Source organism: Mastigoproctus giganteus, chromosome 11 (genome assembly GCF_048544385.1).
Source record: "Mastigoproctus giganteus isolate SK-2022 chromosome 11, ASM4854438v1, whole genome shotgun sequence".
NCBI lineage: Eukaryota > Metazoa > Arthropoda > Arachnida > Uropygi > Thelyphonidae > Mastigoproctus > Mastigoproctus giganteus.
In genome coordinates, this window is record NC_143585.1 from 58641774 (window position 1) to 58660032 (window position 18259).

General features: G+C 37.6%; 1 protein-coding gene across 2 annotated transcripts in view; it reads left to right on the plus strand.

Annotated features, from left to right (window-relative positions):
• LOC150078032 (putative phosphorylase b kinase regulatory subunit alpha) overlaps positions 1-18259 on the plus strand; it is a 608767-nt gene that overhangs the window by 214839 nt on the left and 375669 nt on the right. For both annotated transcript variants that reach the window (XM_090384728.1, XM_090384727.1), the window contains exon 12: positions 11908-12003. In XM_090384728.1, coding sequence (XP_090240854.1) covers positions 11908-12003 — 96 coding nt within the window. The remainder of the gene's footprint in view (positions 1-11907; positions 12004-18259) is intronic.

Consider the following 18259-nt stretch of genomic DNA (forward strand, 5'->3'; position numbering starts at 1 on the left):
TGTATTCAACTCTAGCAGTAAGCTATAGAATCTTGAAATAACTGGGAGTAAAGTGGAGGAGAAATTGTTGAAGATAAACACAAGAAAGGCACCCGAGGTGGATGGGATCTATCCAGTTATATTAAAGGAGGCACCAAAGGAAGTAAGCAAACCCTTAGCCATAATTATGAGAGCTTCCTTGGACTCAGGGGAGGTACCCATAGACTGGAAATGTGCAAATGTGACCCCAATTCACAAAGGAGGATCAAAGGCTGACACAAGTAATTATAGACCTGTGAGCTTAACTTCTGTTCCAGGAAAATTAATGGAGGCACTGGTTAAAGAAGCACTGCAGGATCATTTAGACAAGACTTCAGTTATAGCTCAGACACAGCATGGTTTTGTTAAGGGGAAGTCTTTCCTGACCAACTTGATTGGATACTATGATGCAGTCACAAAAGAACTGGATGCAGGGAATAACTTTGATATTATATACTTGGATCTTAGAAAGGCTTTTGATACTGTTGCACATGGAAGACTGCTACACAAATTGGAGCAGTGTGACATTGGAGGCAAATTGCTGCTATGGATAAAGGGGTGGTTGAGGGGGAGAAGACAGAGAGTGGTAATCAATGGACACTGCTCATCGTGGACTAATGTTATTAGTGGAGTCCCTCAGGGCTCAGTGTTGGGTCCATTATTGTTTTTTGTATTTATAAATGATATTGATGATGGTATATCAAGCTTAATGTCCAAGTTTGCAGACGATATGAAGGTTGGCAGGGTTGTCAAGGACACTACTGACACTATGCTACTGCAACAGGATGTGGAAAGGTTGAGCAGATGGGCTTCGGGGTGGCAAATGAAGTTTAACATTGACAAATGTAAAGTACTACATATGGGAAACAGCAACCCCAGAGCAACGTATCAACTCTGCGGTACTACACTGACAGTGGTAGAGAATGAAAGGGACTTGGGGGTGGTTGTGCAGGCAGATATGAAGTTCTCTGAGCAGTGCAGACGGGCTGCAAGAGTAGCTCATGGAGTATTGTCAATGGTATACAGGAATTTTTCCAGCAGGGATAAGGAGGTGATTATTCCATTGTATAAGGCAATGGTCAGGCCACACCTAGAGTACTGTATACAGGTCTGGAGGCCTCATTTCAAGAAGGATGTAGAGCGGCTGGAATGAGTACAGAGAAGGGCAACAAGATTAGTGAATGGAACAAAGGGGTGCTCTTACGAAGGCTTAAATTTTGCAAATTACAGTGTCTGGAGACTAGGCACCAGCGAGGTGATCTGATAGAGGTGTATAAAGCCTTGAATGGTTTAAGCATGCTCAATGCTGATGGGATTCTTCCTCTAGCTCAGAAAAATCACCTGAGAGGGCATAAATTTAAATTGAGGAAAGACAGATGTAGGATAGACGTGCGGAAATTTGCCTTTAGCCAGCGGGTGGTTGGTTGGTGGAACAGACTTCCATCCCTTGTGGTGGAGGATGATAGCCTAAATAAGTTTAAGGCTCAGCTGGACAGGTATTTTGAACGAACAGAGGGGTGAAGTGGAAATGGGTTTTTTTTTTTTTTTTTTTTTTTGCTGATGCTGCATAAGCTTGCTTTCTTGCATCAAATGCCTCTACTAATGCTAATAGTTTAGGGCTAAAGCCTCAGGTTATGTAGGGAGTTAACTAGCATACTAGTTAGTGCAAATGCAGAATTTCACCACACCAGGGTACCTGCCCACTCACCGATGAGGAGCTAATAAGCTCTGAAACGGTGCTGTATGGGTAATGGTATCCACTAAGAATAAGTAACAATAGTCCTCCTATGGTGAAGCATTACTTATTCGAGGTAGTGGAATGTCATGGTAACTTGTTGTGAAGGTATTCACAATATGAGATATACATAATGATGCCAATTTTTAACTACTTAAATATTTGGCTATGTACAGAAATGATGCAGTTGCTCTAACTTGTATGCTAGTTAACTCCCTACTTAATCTGAGGCTTTAGACCTAAACTATTCTGAATGTTGATGGCTTAAATAAATTTAAGGAGGAACTGGACAAACTTTTAAAGGGAATGAATGTGCGAAATGGTTACTTTTTATTTTTGGCTGATTCTACCTAAGCTTGCTTTCTTGCATCACTTGCCTCTACTACTACTAATAATGATATACAGAAAGTGCAGCCTTTGGCAATTATTAAATTATATATACAACCAGGATTGTTGACCACTATTTGGACAAGAAGCAAGTTTTTTACTTTGGCTGTTCAAAATTGAGTATGGATTGATTAGTAGTTGTGTGTGTGTGTTTTTTTTTTTTTTTTTTTTATAAAAACCCAAAACACACGCGGCATTAGAACCTATAGTACTTAGTACCGTACATGAGCTGAAGGTTGGAAAGAAGATACTTGTTTTGACAGTATGATAGAAGATACCTGTTTTGACAAGATGAAAGAAGATCTTTGTTGACAGTAGCCTTGAATTTCTATAGATTATAATTTTCAGGAAATACTTATGAAGGAAATTTGTTCCAGAAAACGGAAGTTGAATGAATAAATGAGGAACAAGAAAAGTTGGTTTTGTGAGTTTGAAGTTTGACAGTAAAGGATGTTGATTAGTAGCAGCATGTGTTCGGACTGCTTTAGAAGAGAGAGTGGGAATTATAGAAGCCAGTTCAGAAGCACACCCATGGAAGTGTCTATAGAAAAGGCATGCAGCAAAAACAGAATGTCTATGAGACAGAGAGACTCTGTTAGAGAAGGGTCACTAATTAACATGAATGGAGTCAAGAAACCTGAGAGAGAAGTTTAGGGGGCAATGCTCCAGGTGTGAGAACAATATAAAAAAAGATTTTTGATTGGTAGGACAGATTTGCAATTTGTACAGAGTGAACAGCTGTTTGGAAGAAAATTAATATTGAGAGTGAAAGGAAAAACCCAGTTTTTCAGTTGCAGAGGAAGAAATATTTGTAATGTCCTTATGTCAAGGAAGATTAGAAGTCATGGTAATCCCCAATTGTGATACGATCTCGCCTATAACTCAGAGTGTCATTGAAGCATAGGAGCAGGAGAATCCTTTTTGTGTGATATAGACAGACTGAGTTTTAGACGGATTGAAATCAACTAAGTTATCTTTACCCCACTGGAGAATTACCAGCATTTCAAGAATTGGTAGTAGATATTCATGAAGTTGAAGCTGTTTGTGCAGGGCAAGGTGTCTCAAATTGGAAGTTAGAATACAATGTGCTGTCATCATCAAAACTGTCAATAGGATTTCTGGTCAATGGAAGGTCATTAATATACAAGAGGAAAATAGTGGGAGAAAGAACTGAACCTTGCGGAATTCTGGCATTAGTGTAGAAGTTATAGGACAGAGAGCCATCTATTATCATCCACAGTGAGTCAGAGAGAAAACTGGATACTCACTTACAAAAAACAGTTGGAAAACCATTAGATGGAAGCTTATTTAAAAGACCTTTAAGCCAAACACGATCAAAAGCCTTTGAAATGTCAAGAGCAATTGCTTGAGTTTCACCAAACATTTCCATTGAATTTGTCCATAATGGTAATGTAATCCAGAATAGTACCAGTGGATTGACACAGACAGAATCCATACTGTTGATCGTTGATTAAATGGAAGGTTTCTAGATATTTTAAGAGGATTGTTTAATTCTAATTTAGAAAAATTAGTAGTAAATGCAATGTCTTGTGCAATAATTGGATGGGAGGAATTTGTCACCCTTTTTAGGAACTGGCTGGATATGAGCAAATTTCCAAGCAGAAGGGAAAACACATGAAATAAGAAAGTGAAAAATAATGACAGAAGAAGAGTAAGTGCAGGAGCACAGGTTTTGAAAACAAGTGGAGAAATACCATCAGAACCTGTAGCTTTCTTAGCATTGAGATTATTTAAAATCCTTCTGACATTCTTTTGATGGAAGGCCAGAGGAGGCATTGAATGGAGTGTACTGGCAATGGAGGAGATGGTTTATCAAATCCTCAATACAAGAGTTGGAAGAAAAGTAGGATACTAACAGGTCATCTTTATCTTTGGCTGAAGTGGCAGTAGAACTATCTGGTTTTTACAGAGGTTGGAATAGAGATTGGCAGAAGTTGCAGCCAATAGCTATGGAAAGAGACCAAAATGCTTAACTAGTATTTGGACAAGAAGCGAGTTTTTTACTCTTAGCCTGTTCAAAATCTAATTTGGACTGATTAATAACTGCTTTACAATTGATGTTAGCTTTGGTATAGACAGAAAATGAACCTGGAGATTTGGATGTGATATGCAACATTCTTATCTTGACAGCCTTAGCACATTTATTGGAAAATCAAGGTTTACATAAAGGACGAGATTTTAAGGTGAAGTGTGGAATAAAGGATTTCATCCCTACAAGAATAATTTTACTGATATGATCTGAGCAAATGTTAACATCAGAAGATTTGAACTAGTAATCCGATCAAGGAAAATAAGAAAAGAAATCTTGCAGATCGTCCCATTTTGCATTCTTGTAATGCCAAACAGTATTAACATGTGGAGAAGAAAGTTTCCATTTACAATTGTTATGAGCTTAAATTTATGCAGAAAATGAAGCCGGAGATTTGGATACAAACCAGTTGCTATATGCTACATTCTTATCTTGAACAGCCTTTGCACATTTACTAGAAAACCAAGGTTTAAATGGTGCCTCCGTAGCCAGGTGGGCAGGAGCAGCAGTGTGCAGCACATGCTTCTTGATTAGACCGGGGTTCGAGCCCATGGGCCACCAAATTCGGAGGATGCGGAAAGGTTATGGAATGACCACCGCATATCCCCAGAGCAATATGGCCTTAATTGCTAATGCTCCTAAAAACCAAATAACATAACAAACAACAAGATTTAAATAAGAAATGAGGATTTAGGATGAAATGTGTAATAAATGATTTAATCTCTACAAGAATAATTTCATTGACATGATCTGAGCAAACATTAGGATTTTAAACAGTAATCCAACCAAGGAAAAGAGAAATGAAAATCACATAGATTATTGCATTTCACATTCTTGTGACACTAAACAATACAAGGCAGAGAATAACTATGAGAGAGAGAGAGAGAGAGAGATGGGGGGGGAGAGATAGAGTGAGAGAGAGAGGACTCTATTGGAGAAGAGACCATCTTCAAGTTTTAATCTGCAGTGTCTAGAGGACCACTAATATTGATTGTGTAATTTTAAGCATTATTGGTGTGGAAAAGGTCTAATGTGGGGTGTGCAGTTAGAATCATCTCGTTTTCTGGTAGGTAAATGAACAATTGTGTAAATATAAAAACCCAAGAACCTTAACTATCTGGGTCTGTGTAACTAGGAAACAGACGCCAGATAGAATTGTAAATATTAAAATCAGAAACTAAAATTACCTCACTGTGATTAATGATACACTAGAGAGAGAGAGAGTCAAGTTTCAGAGAAAGGAAGTCAAAGAGTTCCAATGATTAATATTGGTGGGAGAATGATAGGTTCAACAAATGAATTTGACAGAACATGGTAGAGAGATTTTAAGCCAGAGGAGTTCAAAAAAATGGAGATTTAAAATTAAGAATTCTTTGGCATGGAATGTTGGAGCAGTCATATGACAAGTATCACCTTTGAAGTGTCGGGAATCATAAAGTGAATTAGAGTAACAGAAATGAATAGTGGGTGAGACAATCGATAGTTATTATTAGCAAAGGCATGTGATGCAAGAAAGCAAGCCTATATAGCATCAGCCAAAAAAAAAAAAAAAAAAACACACCACACACCCCCTTCTCATTTCACCCATCCACTCACTACAAATGTTTCTCTAGTTCTGCCTTCAATCTGTTTAAGCTATCAACTTCTACAATGACAGATGGAAGATTGATCCAGCAATCAACAAGGGATGGAAGTCTGTTCCACCACCAACTACCTGCTGGCTAAAGGCAAATTTCCGCACATCTATCCTACATCTGTCTTTCCTCAATTTGAATTTATGCCCTCTCAGCTGATTATTCTGAGCAAGAGGCAGAATCCCATCATCATTGAGCGTGCTCAAACCATTCAAGGCTTTATACACCTCTATCAGATCACCTCGCCGGTGCCTAGTCTCTAGACACTGTAATTTGCAAAATTAAGCCTTTCTTCGTAAGAGCAACCCTTTGTTCCATTCACTAATCTTGTTGCCCTTCTCTGTACTCGTTCCAGCAGCTCTAAATCCTTCTTGAAATGAGGCCTCCAGATCTGTATACAGTACTCAAGGTGTGGCCTGACCATTGCCTTATACAAGGGAATAATCACCTCCTGATCCCTGCTAGAAAAATTCCTGTATATCATTGATAAGACACCATGAGCTACTCTTGCTGGCCGTCTGCACTGCTCAGAGAACTTCATATCTGCCTGCACAATTACTCCCAGGTCCTTTTCATTCTCTACCACTGTCAGTGTAGTACCACAGAGTTGATACGTTGCTCTGGGGTTGCTGTTTCCCATATGTAGTACTTGATATAGATGTAGGAAAGGAAAGGAAAGGAAAAAACTGACTTGAGTAAATAATACAAAGTTTTTTGAGATAACAGAAGAGGAGAAAAAGCAGTATGTACTGGAACTTAAGAACAAGTTTGAGCTTCTGCAGACTGCTCAGGACCAAGATATCGACGAGGAATATTAAAACTTTCTGAAAGTGATAAAGCCCAAGAAACCTATAGGGAAAAAGAAATCCAAAGAAGAAAAATTTAGTCAAGAAACACTTGTTATGATGAACTGAAGGTGAAAAATGAAGAGCAAGATAAACACTGACAAGGAGAAAATTGAGTATACTGAGTTATGCAAAGCCATTAGAAAGAGACTGAGAGAGGACATAAGAAGATTTAACACAAGAAAAGTAGAACAAGCATTAAGGGAAAACAAAGGATTTAAATCAGCAGCCATGAGCAGTAATACAGAAAGACAAATAATACTGAAACTGAAGAATAGCGATGGTGTACTTATAAACAGCAGAGAAGGCATAATTCAAATAGCAGAAGACTACTATAGAGAAATTTACAAGGAGCGAGGGAATGATGCCAGCAGTGGGGATGATGGATTGCAAAGTAGCAACACATACGATATACCCGATATTCTTTCTGATGAAGTAGAACATGCATTGAAGAAAACGAAGAATCAGAAAGCCCCGGGGGAAGATGAAGTTACTGTAGAGTTGTTAAAATTGGGAGGAAGAGACATAACACAAAAACTGGCAAGGCTTTTCACAAAGTGCATTAGAAAAGGTGTGATGCCTAAGCAGTGGAATAATGCAATCATAGTTTTGCTGCATAAGAAAGGAGATAAATCAGGAATTGGAAATTATAGACCAATTAGTTTGTTATCTCAAATCTTCAAATTGTTCACAAGGGTCATTACTAACAGATAAGAAAGAATACTTGATGAGAATCAACCGAAAGAACAAGCTGGCTTTAGGACAGGATTCTCAACTATGGATCACCTTCACATAATATCACAGCTAATGGAGAAAGGAAATGAATATAAAACACTATTATGCCTTTCATTTGTGGATTATGAAAAGGCATTTGACTGCATACAGCATAAGGCAATGTTTTGGGCACTGGAAAGACAAGGCATAGATACCCCACATATTATGATTTGAAGAAAATATATGAGAGTGCTACCTCCTTTATTAGACTAGACAAAGACAGTAGGAAATTTAAAATCGAGAAAGGAGTTTGACAAGGAGACACAATATCTCCGAAGCTGTTTACTGCTGTCCTTGAGGAAGCTTTCAGAAGATTAGACTGGTCGCAGAAAGGAGTCAATGTGAACGGAGAGTACCTAAACCATTTACGATTTGCAGATGACATGTGGTCATAAGCCACTATCCCAAATAATTAGAGGAAAATCTTAATCAGTTATGCACAGTTAGTAAGGATTTTGGATTAAAGATGAATATGGCTAAAACAAAAGTAATGATGAACAAATATGCCACAGAAAGGGAAATAATGATTGAAGGAGCAGTAATTGAAAAGGTGGAGTCATATACTTATCTGAGGCAAATTATTAGCTGTTAATAATGATAAATGGCTGGAAGTCAATTGAAGAATAAATTTTGGATGGATAGCATTCAGGAAATATAGTCACATACTGAAGAGCAATATCCCAGTTTGTCTGAAACATAAAATAATGAACCAATGTATACTCCCCACCATGTCTTATGGAAGTGAAACTTGGGCACTCACCAAAAGAATGGAAGAGAAGCTGAGAACTACACAGCAAAGAATGGAATGAATTATATTGGGAATCAGACTGTTAGATAAGAAGAGAAACACATGGATTAGGCAGCAAACTCAAGTAAAGGACATTCTTATCAAAACTAAAGAACTAAAATGGTCTTGGGCAGGACAATAGTTCGAAGGCATGATGACAGATGGACTAAGTAAATAACAGAGTGGTACCCAAGAGGAGCTAGAAGAAAACCTGGAAGACAAAGACGGAGATGGATAGATGAAATTCATGAGTTTGTGGGTAGTAAATGGATGGCCAGTGCTCAAAACAGAAGGAACTGGAAAGTTGCTGGAGAGGCCTTCATCCTGCAATGGATTGAAAATGGCTGATGATGATGAAAACGTATCTGTCAAGAAATTTATCTGCTGTAAGTGCTAATTATCAAGTGGCACGTTTGATCGCTTATGTAAGTAAACCGTTCAGTGATGATGAATTTGTTAAACGGTGTTTGCTAAAAGTTGTCGAAGAAATTTGTCTGGAGAAACGAACAATGATACAAGACATTAGTTTGTCTCGACAAAAAATTATGCAAAGAGTAGACGATATTGGAATCAATTTGTTCGTGCAACTTTTAAAAACATAAAACAAATGAAATATTTTAATGTGGCATTGAATGACAGTACTGATGCAAATGACACAGACCAACTCCTTATCTTCATACATGGAATTAATGATAATTTTGTACCATTTGAAGATTTCACTGATCTACAGATCTTTCACTGATCCACGGAACAACTACATGTGAAAATCGTTTTGAAAATTTTTGCCAATCTATTGAAAAGTTAGGATTAAATATTAAAAACCTAGTAAGAGTCACAACTGGTGGTGCAAGAAAATATGATTGGTAAAAACATTGCACTTATAGCTAGAATAACCAAGTAAATGATAGATAGATATTGGAGTTGAACCTCTGATTGGAATTCACTGCATTGTGGATCAAGAAGCTTTCTGTGAGAAAGTACCGGATCTCCAACACATTATGAATGTAGTTATATCAACTGTAAATTTTATAAGATCACATGGCCTTAATCACCGTATGTTTCAACAATTAGAAACTGAAGTTGAATATGAAGGTGTAATTTTACATAGTGCAGTGAGATGGCTTAGGCATGGCAAGGTGTTATATCATTTCTTTAAACTGTGTCATGAAATTGATCTTTTTATGACAGAAAAAGGGAAACCAATAAAACAACTATCAAATATGGAGTGGGGTTGATCTTGCAATTCTTACAGACATTTCTAGTCATTTAATTGCTCTTAACTTAAAACTACAAGTTGGAAAAAAAATTCGTCTCTGATTTGTATGGTGAAATCAAATCATTTCAGAATAAGTTCTTATTATTTAAATCCCAAATTGAGCATGATAATTTAGTTCACTTTGAAGGTTGTATCGAGCTAAAAGAAAAAGACATATTTTCAAAGAATCATTGCTTCTCGTTATTACAATTACTTTTTGACGAGTTGGAAAGTCGATTTGCTGATATAAGATCTGAAAAAGACAATTTTTTTTGAAAATCCATTTACTTCTATGGCTGAAAACTACAATCCCAGCTTGCAACTTGAACTTATTGATCTTCAAGTCAAAACACGATTGAAAAATAAGTATATGGACTGCAAAAATAAACTACTTGAATGGTACAAGGCTCTCTCCCATTCAAAGATTTTCCTCTAACAAAAGAAAGTGCCATGAAAATGGCTACTTTGTTCAGAGTAAAGTATGTTTTCGAACAAATTGTTTCATGCATGAAATAAAATAAATATTTTAAAAGAAACAGAATAACAGATGAGCATGTTTATTCCATCACAAATTTGAAACAAATTTTGAACAGTTATCTAAAAACAATTAGCCTCAATTATCTCATTAAATGTTAAGTTTTGTTCAGTAAATGTTTTGTGCTTAATAAAATTTTCCAACATTTTTTTAATTTAGGTGTATCATTATATTTATTTATTCACCTTAATCCCTTCCCGGAACATTTTTTACCAGAAAATGTGCCGTAATGGATCTACTTTTTTTATTTTATAGATTAAAAGTATGCATCATGAGAATACTCATTGTATAGTTTTTGTGTTTTTTATTAATTTTTTCGTAGAAAATACATGTGCATAATTAACCCATTTGGGCTATCCCGAGTTAGCTTGTGTATGCCAAAAAGTGCGCAAATTATACAGATTTTTTTAAATAAATTATCGCTTGAGCTAAAAGAAAGGAATTTTAACTAACTTGGCTGCCCCAAGGATTGGCGAGGATCGCCAATCCACATGGCTGCCCCAAGTGGATTGGCGAGGTAAGCGTCGCTTACGGGTGGCAGTTCAAGAGGGCGCCGAAATATTTTTCGATATTGTTTTTGTGAATTATTTTTGTGGGTTCAGTATTCTGCATTTAGGACAGCAAATTATATTTTGCTTACTGGCAGCACAGGAACATGCACTACTGTTTTCTTACCTTGCTGTACATTATAAGTACAACCAAAGCCAGTCATCTGCTACCAGGTGTAAGAAAATCGTAGAAATCTCGGGATTTACCTGGCTAATGCAAAATTAGCCAGACAAATGCCCGAGAAAATACGTGTCAGTCCTAAATTTGGAGGTATTATTGTTTGCTTTGGGTATTATTGTATCCTGAGATATTTTGTCTAGTTGCAAATAACTTTTTAAACTAAAAATGAGATATCTTGCAATAATCCATGAAGGGATTAATATTGAAAAGCAGTGATCCTTTTCAGGTTGTAAAGTTTCAAAAGTAAACATTTTAAAAGCAAAAATAAGAGTAAAGTATTTTTTGAAAAAACAAAAGTAAGTCATCTTTTTATAATTTTAATAAAATCTAAAAAATAAATAACTGACAGATTTGTTGCACATAAGTGTTGAAAATTTGCCTTTTTTATATATCGCCTGAAAATAAAAAATGGTAATTTGAAAGTAGAAACTTCCTTTTACATGTAAGAAGATATGGAAAATGTAAACACACTAATTTTTCTCGAATTGCTCCTCAGTGCAGCCTGTGAAACCAATCTGACTTTCAATACTGGAAAAGATTGGACACCACTGCTGTAGAGGAAATTTTAAATATTTTATCAGGTATTAATAATAGTGATAGGTCTGTAAGCTGTGAAATTGGATTTGTTGATAAAGATTGGAACGATGAGGACTTAAGATAACTTGGATATTGTTCCTGTTTATGAGAGAAGTTGAAGAACTTTTGATTACTGAGGGAACGCACTTTTTTTCCCCTCAGATGAAAAAAAAAAAAAAAAAAATTATGAGCCAGAGGAGGAGATTGAAATATTTTGTCAAAGATAGTGGGTAGGCATTAACTTTGTTATTTGGATTGATATAGGCAATTTGCCCTTTGAAACTAGAAGGTATTCATTTTTGTTTCTTTTTTAGCAGTTTCATTTTTTATCTTTGTTCTCTGTTTTTCCATGTAATTTAAAATGCTTATTATCTGGTATGTACTTCTTAATGCAGTTGCTTTTAGTTTCTGTGTAATTACATAAATAGTTGCCAACAAAAATAACCAGAAGAAATTACTCTCGAGTAACCAAATAAAATTATTGTAATCAGAATGTTTATTTGCTTTTTAAAAAACATTATGCATATGCTAGTATTAAGCAATGGGGTAAAAAATAGTAGGCATTTTAATTATTTTTCTTAGATGGAGGAATATGCTGAAGCTCTAGATGAAATCCTTATTAAAACTGAAGATGGTTTGAAGTTGGTTCCAGAATTATATGCTGTTCCAGCTGAAAGGGTAATCTATCGAATTTAAATTAATATATATAGTTAGATTTGTAAATTAACAATAACTGTCTTGTTGCTAAAAGAAAGGGATCCAGTAATTGGCACTGGAGTATTTTGCTGTTATCTACTAATACAATAAGTAATTAGTTTTGCGTAAGTAGATGTTGTTGCATTAAATTTAGATAGCTATCATGTGTTTGATGAATACATTAGATGTGATGTCATTCTAATATGTTATATTTAGCACATGTGGCCACAGAAATTTACACGGCGATATTTGTCAAAAGAAGAGTTAAGAAATGTGATTTCTTCCATGATTTTATTGACTACTTAGCATTAGCATTAGTAGAGGCATATGATGCAAGAAAGCAAGCGTGTATAGCATCATCCAAAAAAAAAAGAAAACCTTCCCATTTCACCCATCCATTCACTCCAAATATTTTTCTAGTTCTCCCTTAAACTTATTTCAGTTGTTGACGTCCACTACAGCAGATGGAAGTTTGTTCCAACTATCAACCACCCACTGGCTACAGGCAAATTTCTGAACATTTCTTCTTTAGTTTGAATTTAGTTACAGATGCCCCTGAATAAAGTTCAAAGGTGGGCAGTGTGCAATGGTTGTCATCTGTCACAGCAGAAAACCGTTGCAGTTCACTTTTACAATCAACTAAATTACATACAAATCCTGAACTTCAGATATCAAACTCTACCATTCCAGTGACTGACAATATCAGATTCTTGGGATTAATCCTTGGCAGGAAGTTAAATTTCTTTGAGAACATTAAATCTGTGCATACTACCTGCCTCAGAAAGCTGAATATACTAAAAGCTTTATCTGCCCTGTGTTGGGGAGCAGACCGTACATCTTTGCTGCTCCTATATAGAGCATTGATCAGATCCCATTTGGATTATGGTGCTCCAATCTATGATTTTGCCCAAAAGAGTACACTCCGCTGGCTGGAACCTATACAGCATAGTGCATTGAACATTGCCCTTGGTGCTTTCAGGACACCTCCTACCCATAGTTTATATAGGGTGTTTCAGTTAAACATTTCAGAACTTCTAAGAGGTGTAGGGTACATCCTGACAACTCGAAATCATATAGCAATGTGGGGTCGGAAATGCTTTCCTGAAGCGGTGTTGTACACAGAAGCACCATAAAAAGAAAAGAGACCGTAAGTAAGAAATCGTTTTAATAATACATGAAAAGAAGCAAAAGGTACATGGATTAAAGTAAGTGTTCGAAGTTTCTTCAACCTCGTATTGCTTTCGCACAGTGGTACCTTGGAAAATGTGCTACAAATCCCCTTTTTCCTGCTGAAGTGTTGTTTTCCGATGAGGCATCCTTCACAAGGGAAGGAATTTTCAACACGCATAACGACCATATCTGGGCGGTCGAGAACCCGCATGCAATACGACGTCGTGCAGCACAGATTCGATTTTCGGTCAATGTATGGGCTGGTATTATGGGAGATCACCTCATCGGACCTTACCTGTTACCGTGTCGTCTAACCGGACCTATCTACTTGATCTTTCTGCAGCAAGTATTGCCACAACTTTTGAGAGATGAACAGATTTCTGCATCGACGCAACAGACAATGTGGTTCCAACACGATGGAGCCCCTGCCCATTATAGCGGAGATGTTCGTAACTACCTGGATGTCACATTTGGTCAACAGTGGATCGGACGTGGTGGTCCCGTGCATTGGCCTGCTGGGTCACCCGACCTATCATGTCTTGATTTTTATTTCTGGGGTCATATGAAATTGCTAGTTTATGACATCCCTGTTGACAATGCTGAGGAGCTGGTTGCAAGAATCGCAGTAGCTGCCGAAGAAATTCGAAATTCGCCTGGAGTATTCCAGAATGTTCGGATGTCCATGCGTCGGAGATGTGAGGTGTGCATTGTAGCCCGTGGAAGAAACTTCGAACACTTACTTTAATCCATGTACCTTTTGCTTCTTTTCATGTATTATTAAAACGATTTCTCACTTACGGTCTCTTTTCTTTTTATGGTGCTTCTGTGTACAACACCGCTTCAGGAAAGCATTTCCGACCCCACATTGCTATATGATTTCGAGTTGTCAGGATGTACCCTACCCCTCTTAGAAGTTCTGAAACGTTTAACTGAAACACCCTGTATATTGAAGCTTGTGAGCCCCCTCTCTGCCTCTTCAGGAAAACACTACTTCTTAAGTATGCAGCCTGAATACAAAGTTCTTGTCAGCATCCTATTGAGCTATACCTCTTTAATCCACCACTACAAAACCTCTATAGAAATAAACCCAGCAAAATAAGACTGGCAGGCTTATGCCTTATTGAATTAATGCAGAGTTGGAATGTTCCTGTTTTTAACAAGCAACATTTAATGAATTACTCCCAACCACCTTGGACTACCCCTCCTCAGTTATCTTTCGATACTTACCTTCACAAGTGGGAAAAGAATCGTCTACCAACACTCAATGTGAAACAACTCCATGCAAGCCATATTCACAAATACTCTGATTTTTGCCAATATATACTGATGACTCCAAATCACATTCAGCTGTTGGAGCAGCGGCAGTATTTCCCTTTACTATCATTTCGGCCGCCCTTCCACCTGAGTATAGTAGCTTCTCTGCAGAACTTCATGCAATAGACAATTGAATCTCTACCCATCTTTAAAATACGTTGTATACACGGACTCTCTCAGCTCAATTACAGCAATGCAAAACTCCTACAAGGTTCACCCTGTGTTAAATCAAATTAGAAGACTCCTATTACAAATTGAAGAATGTCATCAATCAGTGACCTTTTTCTGGATCCCAGCACATTCAGGGATAAAGGGGAATGAACTTGCTGATTAAACTGCTAAAAGTCCATCAACTTTTCATTTAACCTCCGTTCTGGTTCCAGCCTCTGACTACAGTCACATCATGCAAACAGCATGTCTCATGCAGTGGAAAAAGCAGTGGCATACTGAAATCAATAATAAACTCTACCAGTTGAAACACGATCCAAAGTGTTGGCACTCTAGCACCAAAACAGTGCGAAGAGAAGTGGTACCTTCACGGGCACGTATTGGACACATATCTGACTCACCTCCATCTACTCACAGGCAAAGATCCTCCTCAGTGTCCATACTGTTCAGAAAATTTAACAAACATATTCTGAATGATGACCCTCACTATCAACAGGACAGGACAGAACATCTGTCCTGTATTCCCTTAGAAATCTACAAGAACCAATGACATTACAACATATGGCCTCCGTAGTCGAGTGGTCAGGAGCGGGAGTGCAGTAGCACATGCTCCTTGAGTAGACCGGGATTCAAGCCCCTGACCGCTGAATACAGTCGATCTGCCAACCCACACTGGACCAGCATGGCAGATTATGGTCCATTTCCCTCAGCATGAATTGTTGAAGAGGCTTCCATCCTGCAATGGGTTGATAATGGCTGCACTTTACCTTTTTTTTTTTATTGGAGATCATGCAAACATTCAGGAGTTTTTCTCTTATCTGAAAATAATTGCACTATATGATAAATTCTAAAATATCTCTGTAAACACAACCAAGTGGTTATGCCTAAATTTTGTTTTTAGCATTTTCCTGTGAATAGGCGCATTATAGCCACAGCAGCTTATGCACAATTAAACCCCCATAACACACACACACACACAGTTTGAATTTAGGTCCCTTCAGGTGAGTAATCTGAGCAAGAGGAAGAATCCCATCAGCAGTGCGCTTGCTCAAACTATTCAAGGCCTTATACACCTCAATTAGATCATGCTGCAGGTGCTTAGTCTCCAGAAGAACTTAAGCCTTTCTTGGTAACAGCAAGCCTTTGTTCCACTCACGAATCTCGTTGCCCTTCTCTGTACTCATTCCAGCAGCTCTACATCTTTCCTAAAATGAGGCCTCCAGAACTGTATACAGTACTCAAGGTGTGGCCTGACCATTGCCCTATATCAGCGTTTCCCAATTAAATTTAGTCATAGGACGCTTTTATATTTTGTACAACATAGCAGAACCCCTTAAATATTTTTAGCATAGCACATAAAAAAAGAGTAAATGTGCCGCAGGGGAAAAGATTTCTTGGTTCAAGGTCAAATACCTTTAAATTCTTTCTTTATTATTATTAGTATAAAAAACAAATACAAAAAACATCCCACCATGCGATATATGGATCCTAACAAAGCGTAACCAATCACAACCATCGTTTCCTAGTATTTAGGTTGTAGTAGTAGTAGTATGTGATGCAAGAAAGCAAGTGTATGAGCTTATGCAGAATCAGCCAAAAAAAAAAAAATCACACCATTCCTTCCAAATGCCTGTTCAGTTCCTCCTTAAATTCAACCTATCGACTTCCACAATGACAGATGGAAATTTATTCCAGCAATTAACCACCCGCTGGCTAAAGGCAAATTTCCGCACATCTACTCTACATCTGTCCTTTCTTAATTTGAATTTATGCCCACTTAGGTTCGTAATCTGAACAAGTGGAAGGATCCCATCAGAATTCAGCTTGTTCAACCCATTCAAGGCCTTATACACCTCAATCAGATCACCGCGCAGGTGCCTAGTCTTCAACCATTGCAATTTGCATGATTGTTTTCTGCAGCAGCATGTTCGAAATGCAACCAGAGAGGGTAATACTCTTGATCTGGTTATCATCAGTGATCATTCGTGTATTAAGAATTTGCAGATAAAGGAACCACTAGGTGACAGTGATCACAGTGTACTGATGTGGGATTTACTTAAAGATTTAATTACCATCAGGGGTAACGGAAAGGGTTTTTGCTTCCTAAAAGGTGAGTACAGTGGTCTCAGAAAGTTTTTAAATTCTGTACAGTGGGATCAACTGACGATATTACCAACAGTAAATTCTAAGTGGGAAGCATTCAAGGAATTAATCGTGGATGCTACTAAAAGTTTCATACCTATTAAGAAATATTGTTCAAGGTTTAGGCCTAAATGGTTATCTAACGAACTAATGAAACTCGTAACAGAGAAGAAAAATGCATGGGATGCATATAAATCTATCAAGCGACTCAGAAGCCTATATCAGATATAAGCTAGTCTGTAATCAGGTCACAAAGGAGGTTAGGCAGGCGAAGGCAGATTACGAGAAATCCTTGGCAATAGATGCTAAGAAAAACAGCAAGGATTTTTCCCATCGGGCCTGTTGTTTGTATTGCACAATTTTGCATTGCACGGGGGTTTCTAGGAACACAACCATCGTGCTATACGAGGACTGACTGTATATGATATCAAAATTATTTTTTGCATCCATTTCCTTTGTGACCACATCATAGTACCCAATCAAATTAGTCAGACAAGACTTCCCATTAAGAAACCCATGCTGTCTCTGAACTATAACTGCAGTCTCTTGTCTAGATGATCCTGCATTGCTTCCTTAACCAATGCTTCCATTAATTTCCCTGGAACAAAAGTTAAACTAACAGGTCTGAAATTCCTCATGTTACCCTTTGATCCCCCTTTGTGAATTGGGGACTTTTGCACATCTCCAGTCCATGGAGACCTACCCTAAGTCCAAGGAAGCTTTCATAATTATAACTAAGGGTTTGCTAACTTCCTTTGCTGCTTCCTTTAATACAACTGGATAGATTCCATTCACCCCAGGAGCCTTTCTTATGTTCAGTTTCAACAGTTTCTCCTCCACTTTGCTCTCAGTTATTACAAAATCATAGTAATAGAAATAGAGGCAAGCAATGCAAGAAACAAGCGTATGAGCTTATGTAGCATCAGCCAAAAAAAAAATCACACTACCATTCCCTCTAAATATTTGTCCAGTTCTTCCTTGAATTTATTTAAGCTACCAACTTCCACAAAGGCAAATGGAAGTTTGTTCCAGCAATTAACCACCCACTGGCTAAAGGAAAATTTCCACACATCCATTATACAACTGTCTTTCCTCAATTTGAATTTATGCTCCCTTTGGTTTGTAATCTGAGCAGGTGGAAGAATCCCATCAGAATTCAGCATGCTCAACCCATTCAAAACCTTATACACCTCAATCAGATAACATCCCAGGTGCCTAGTCTCCAGCCACTGGAATTTGACGAACTTAAGCCTCTCTCAGTAAGAGGATCCCATCATTCCACTCACCAATCTTGTTGCCCTTCTCTGTACATGCTCAAGCAAATCTACATCCTTCCTAAAATGAGGCCTCCAGACCAGTATGCAGTAGTCAAGTCGTGGCCTAACCATTGCCTTATACAAAAGGATAATCACCTCCCTTTCCCTGCTAGCAAAATTCCTGTATA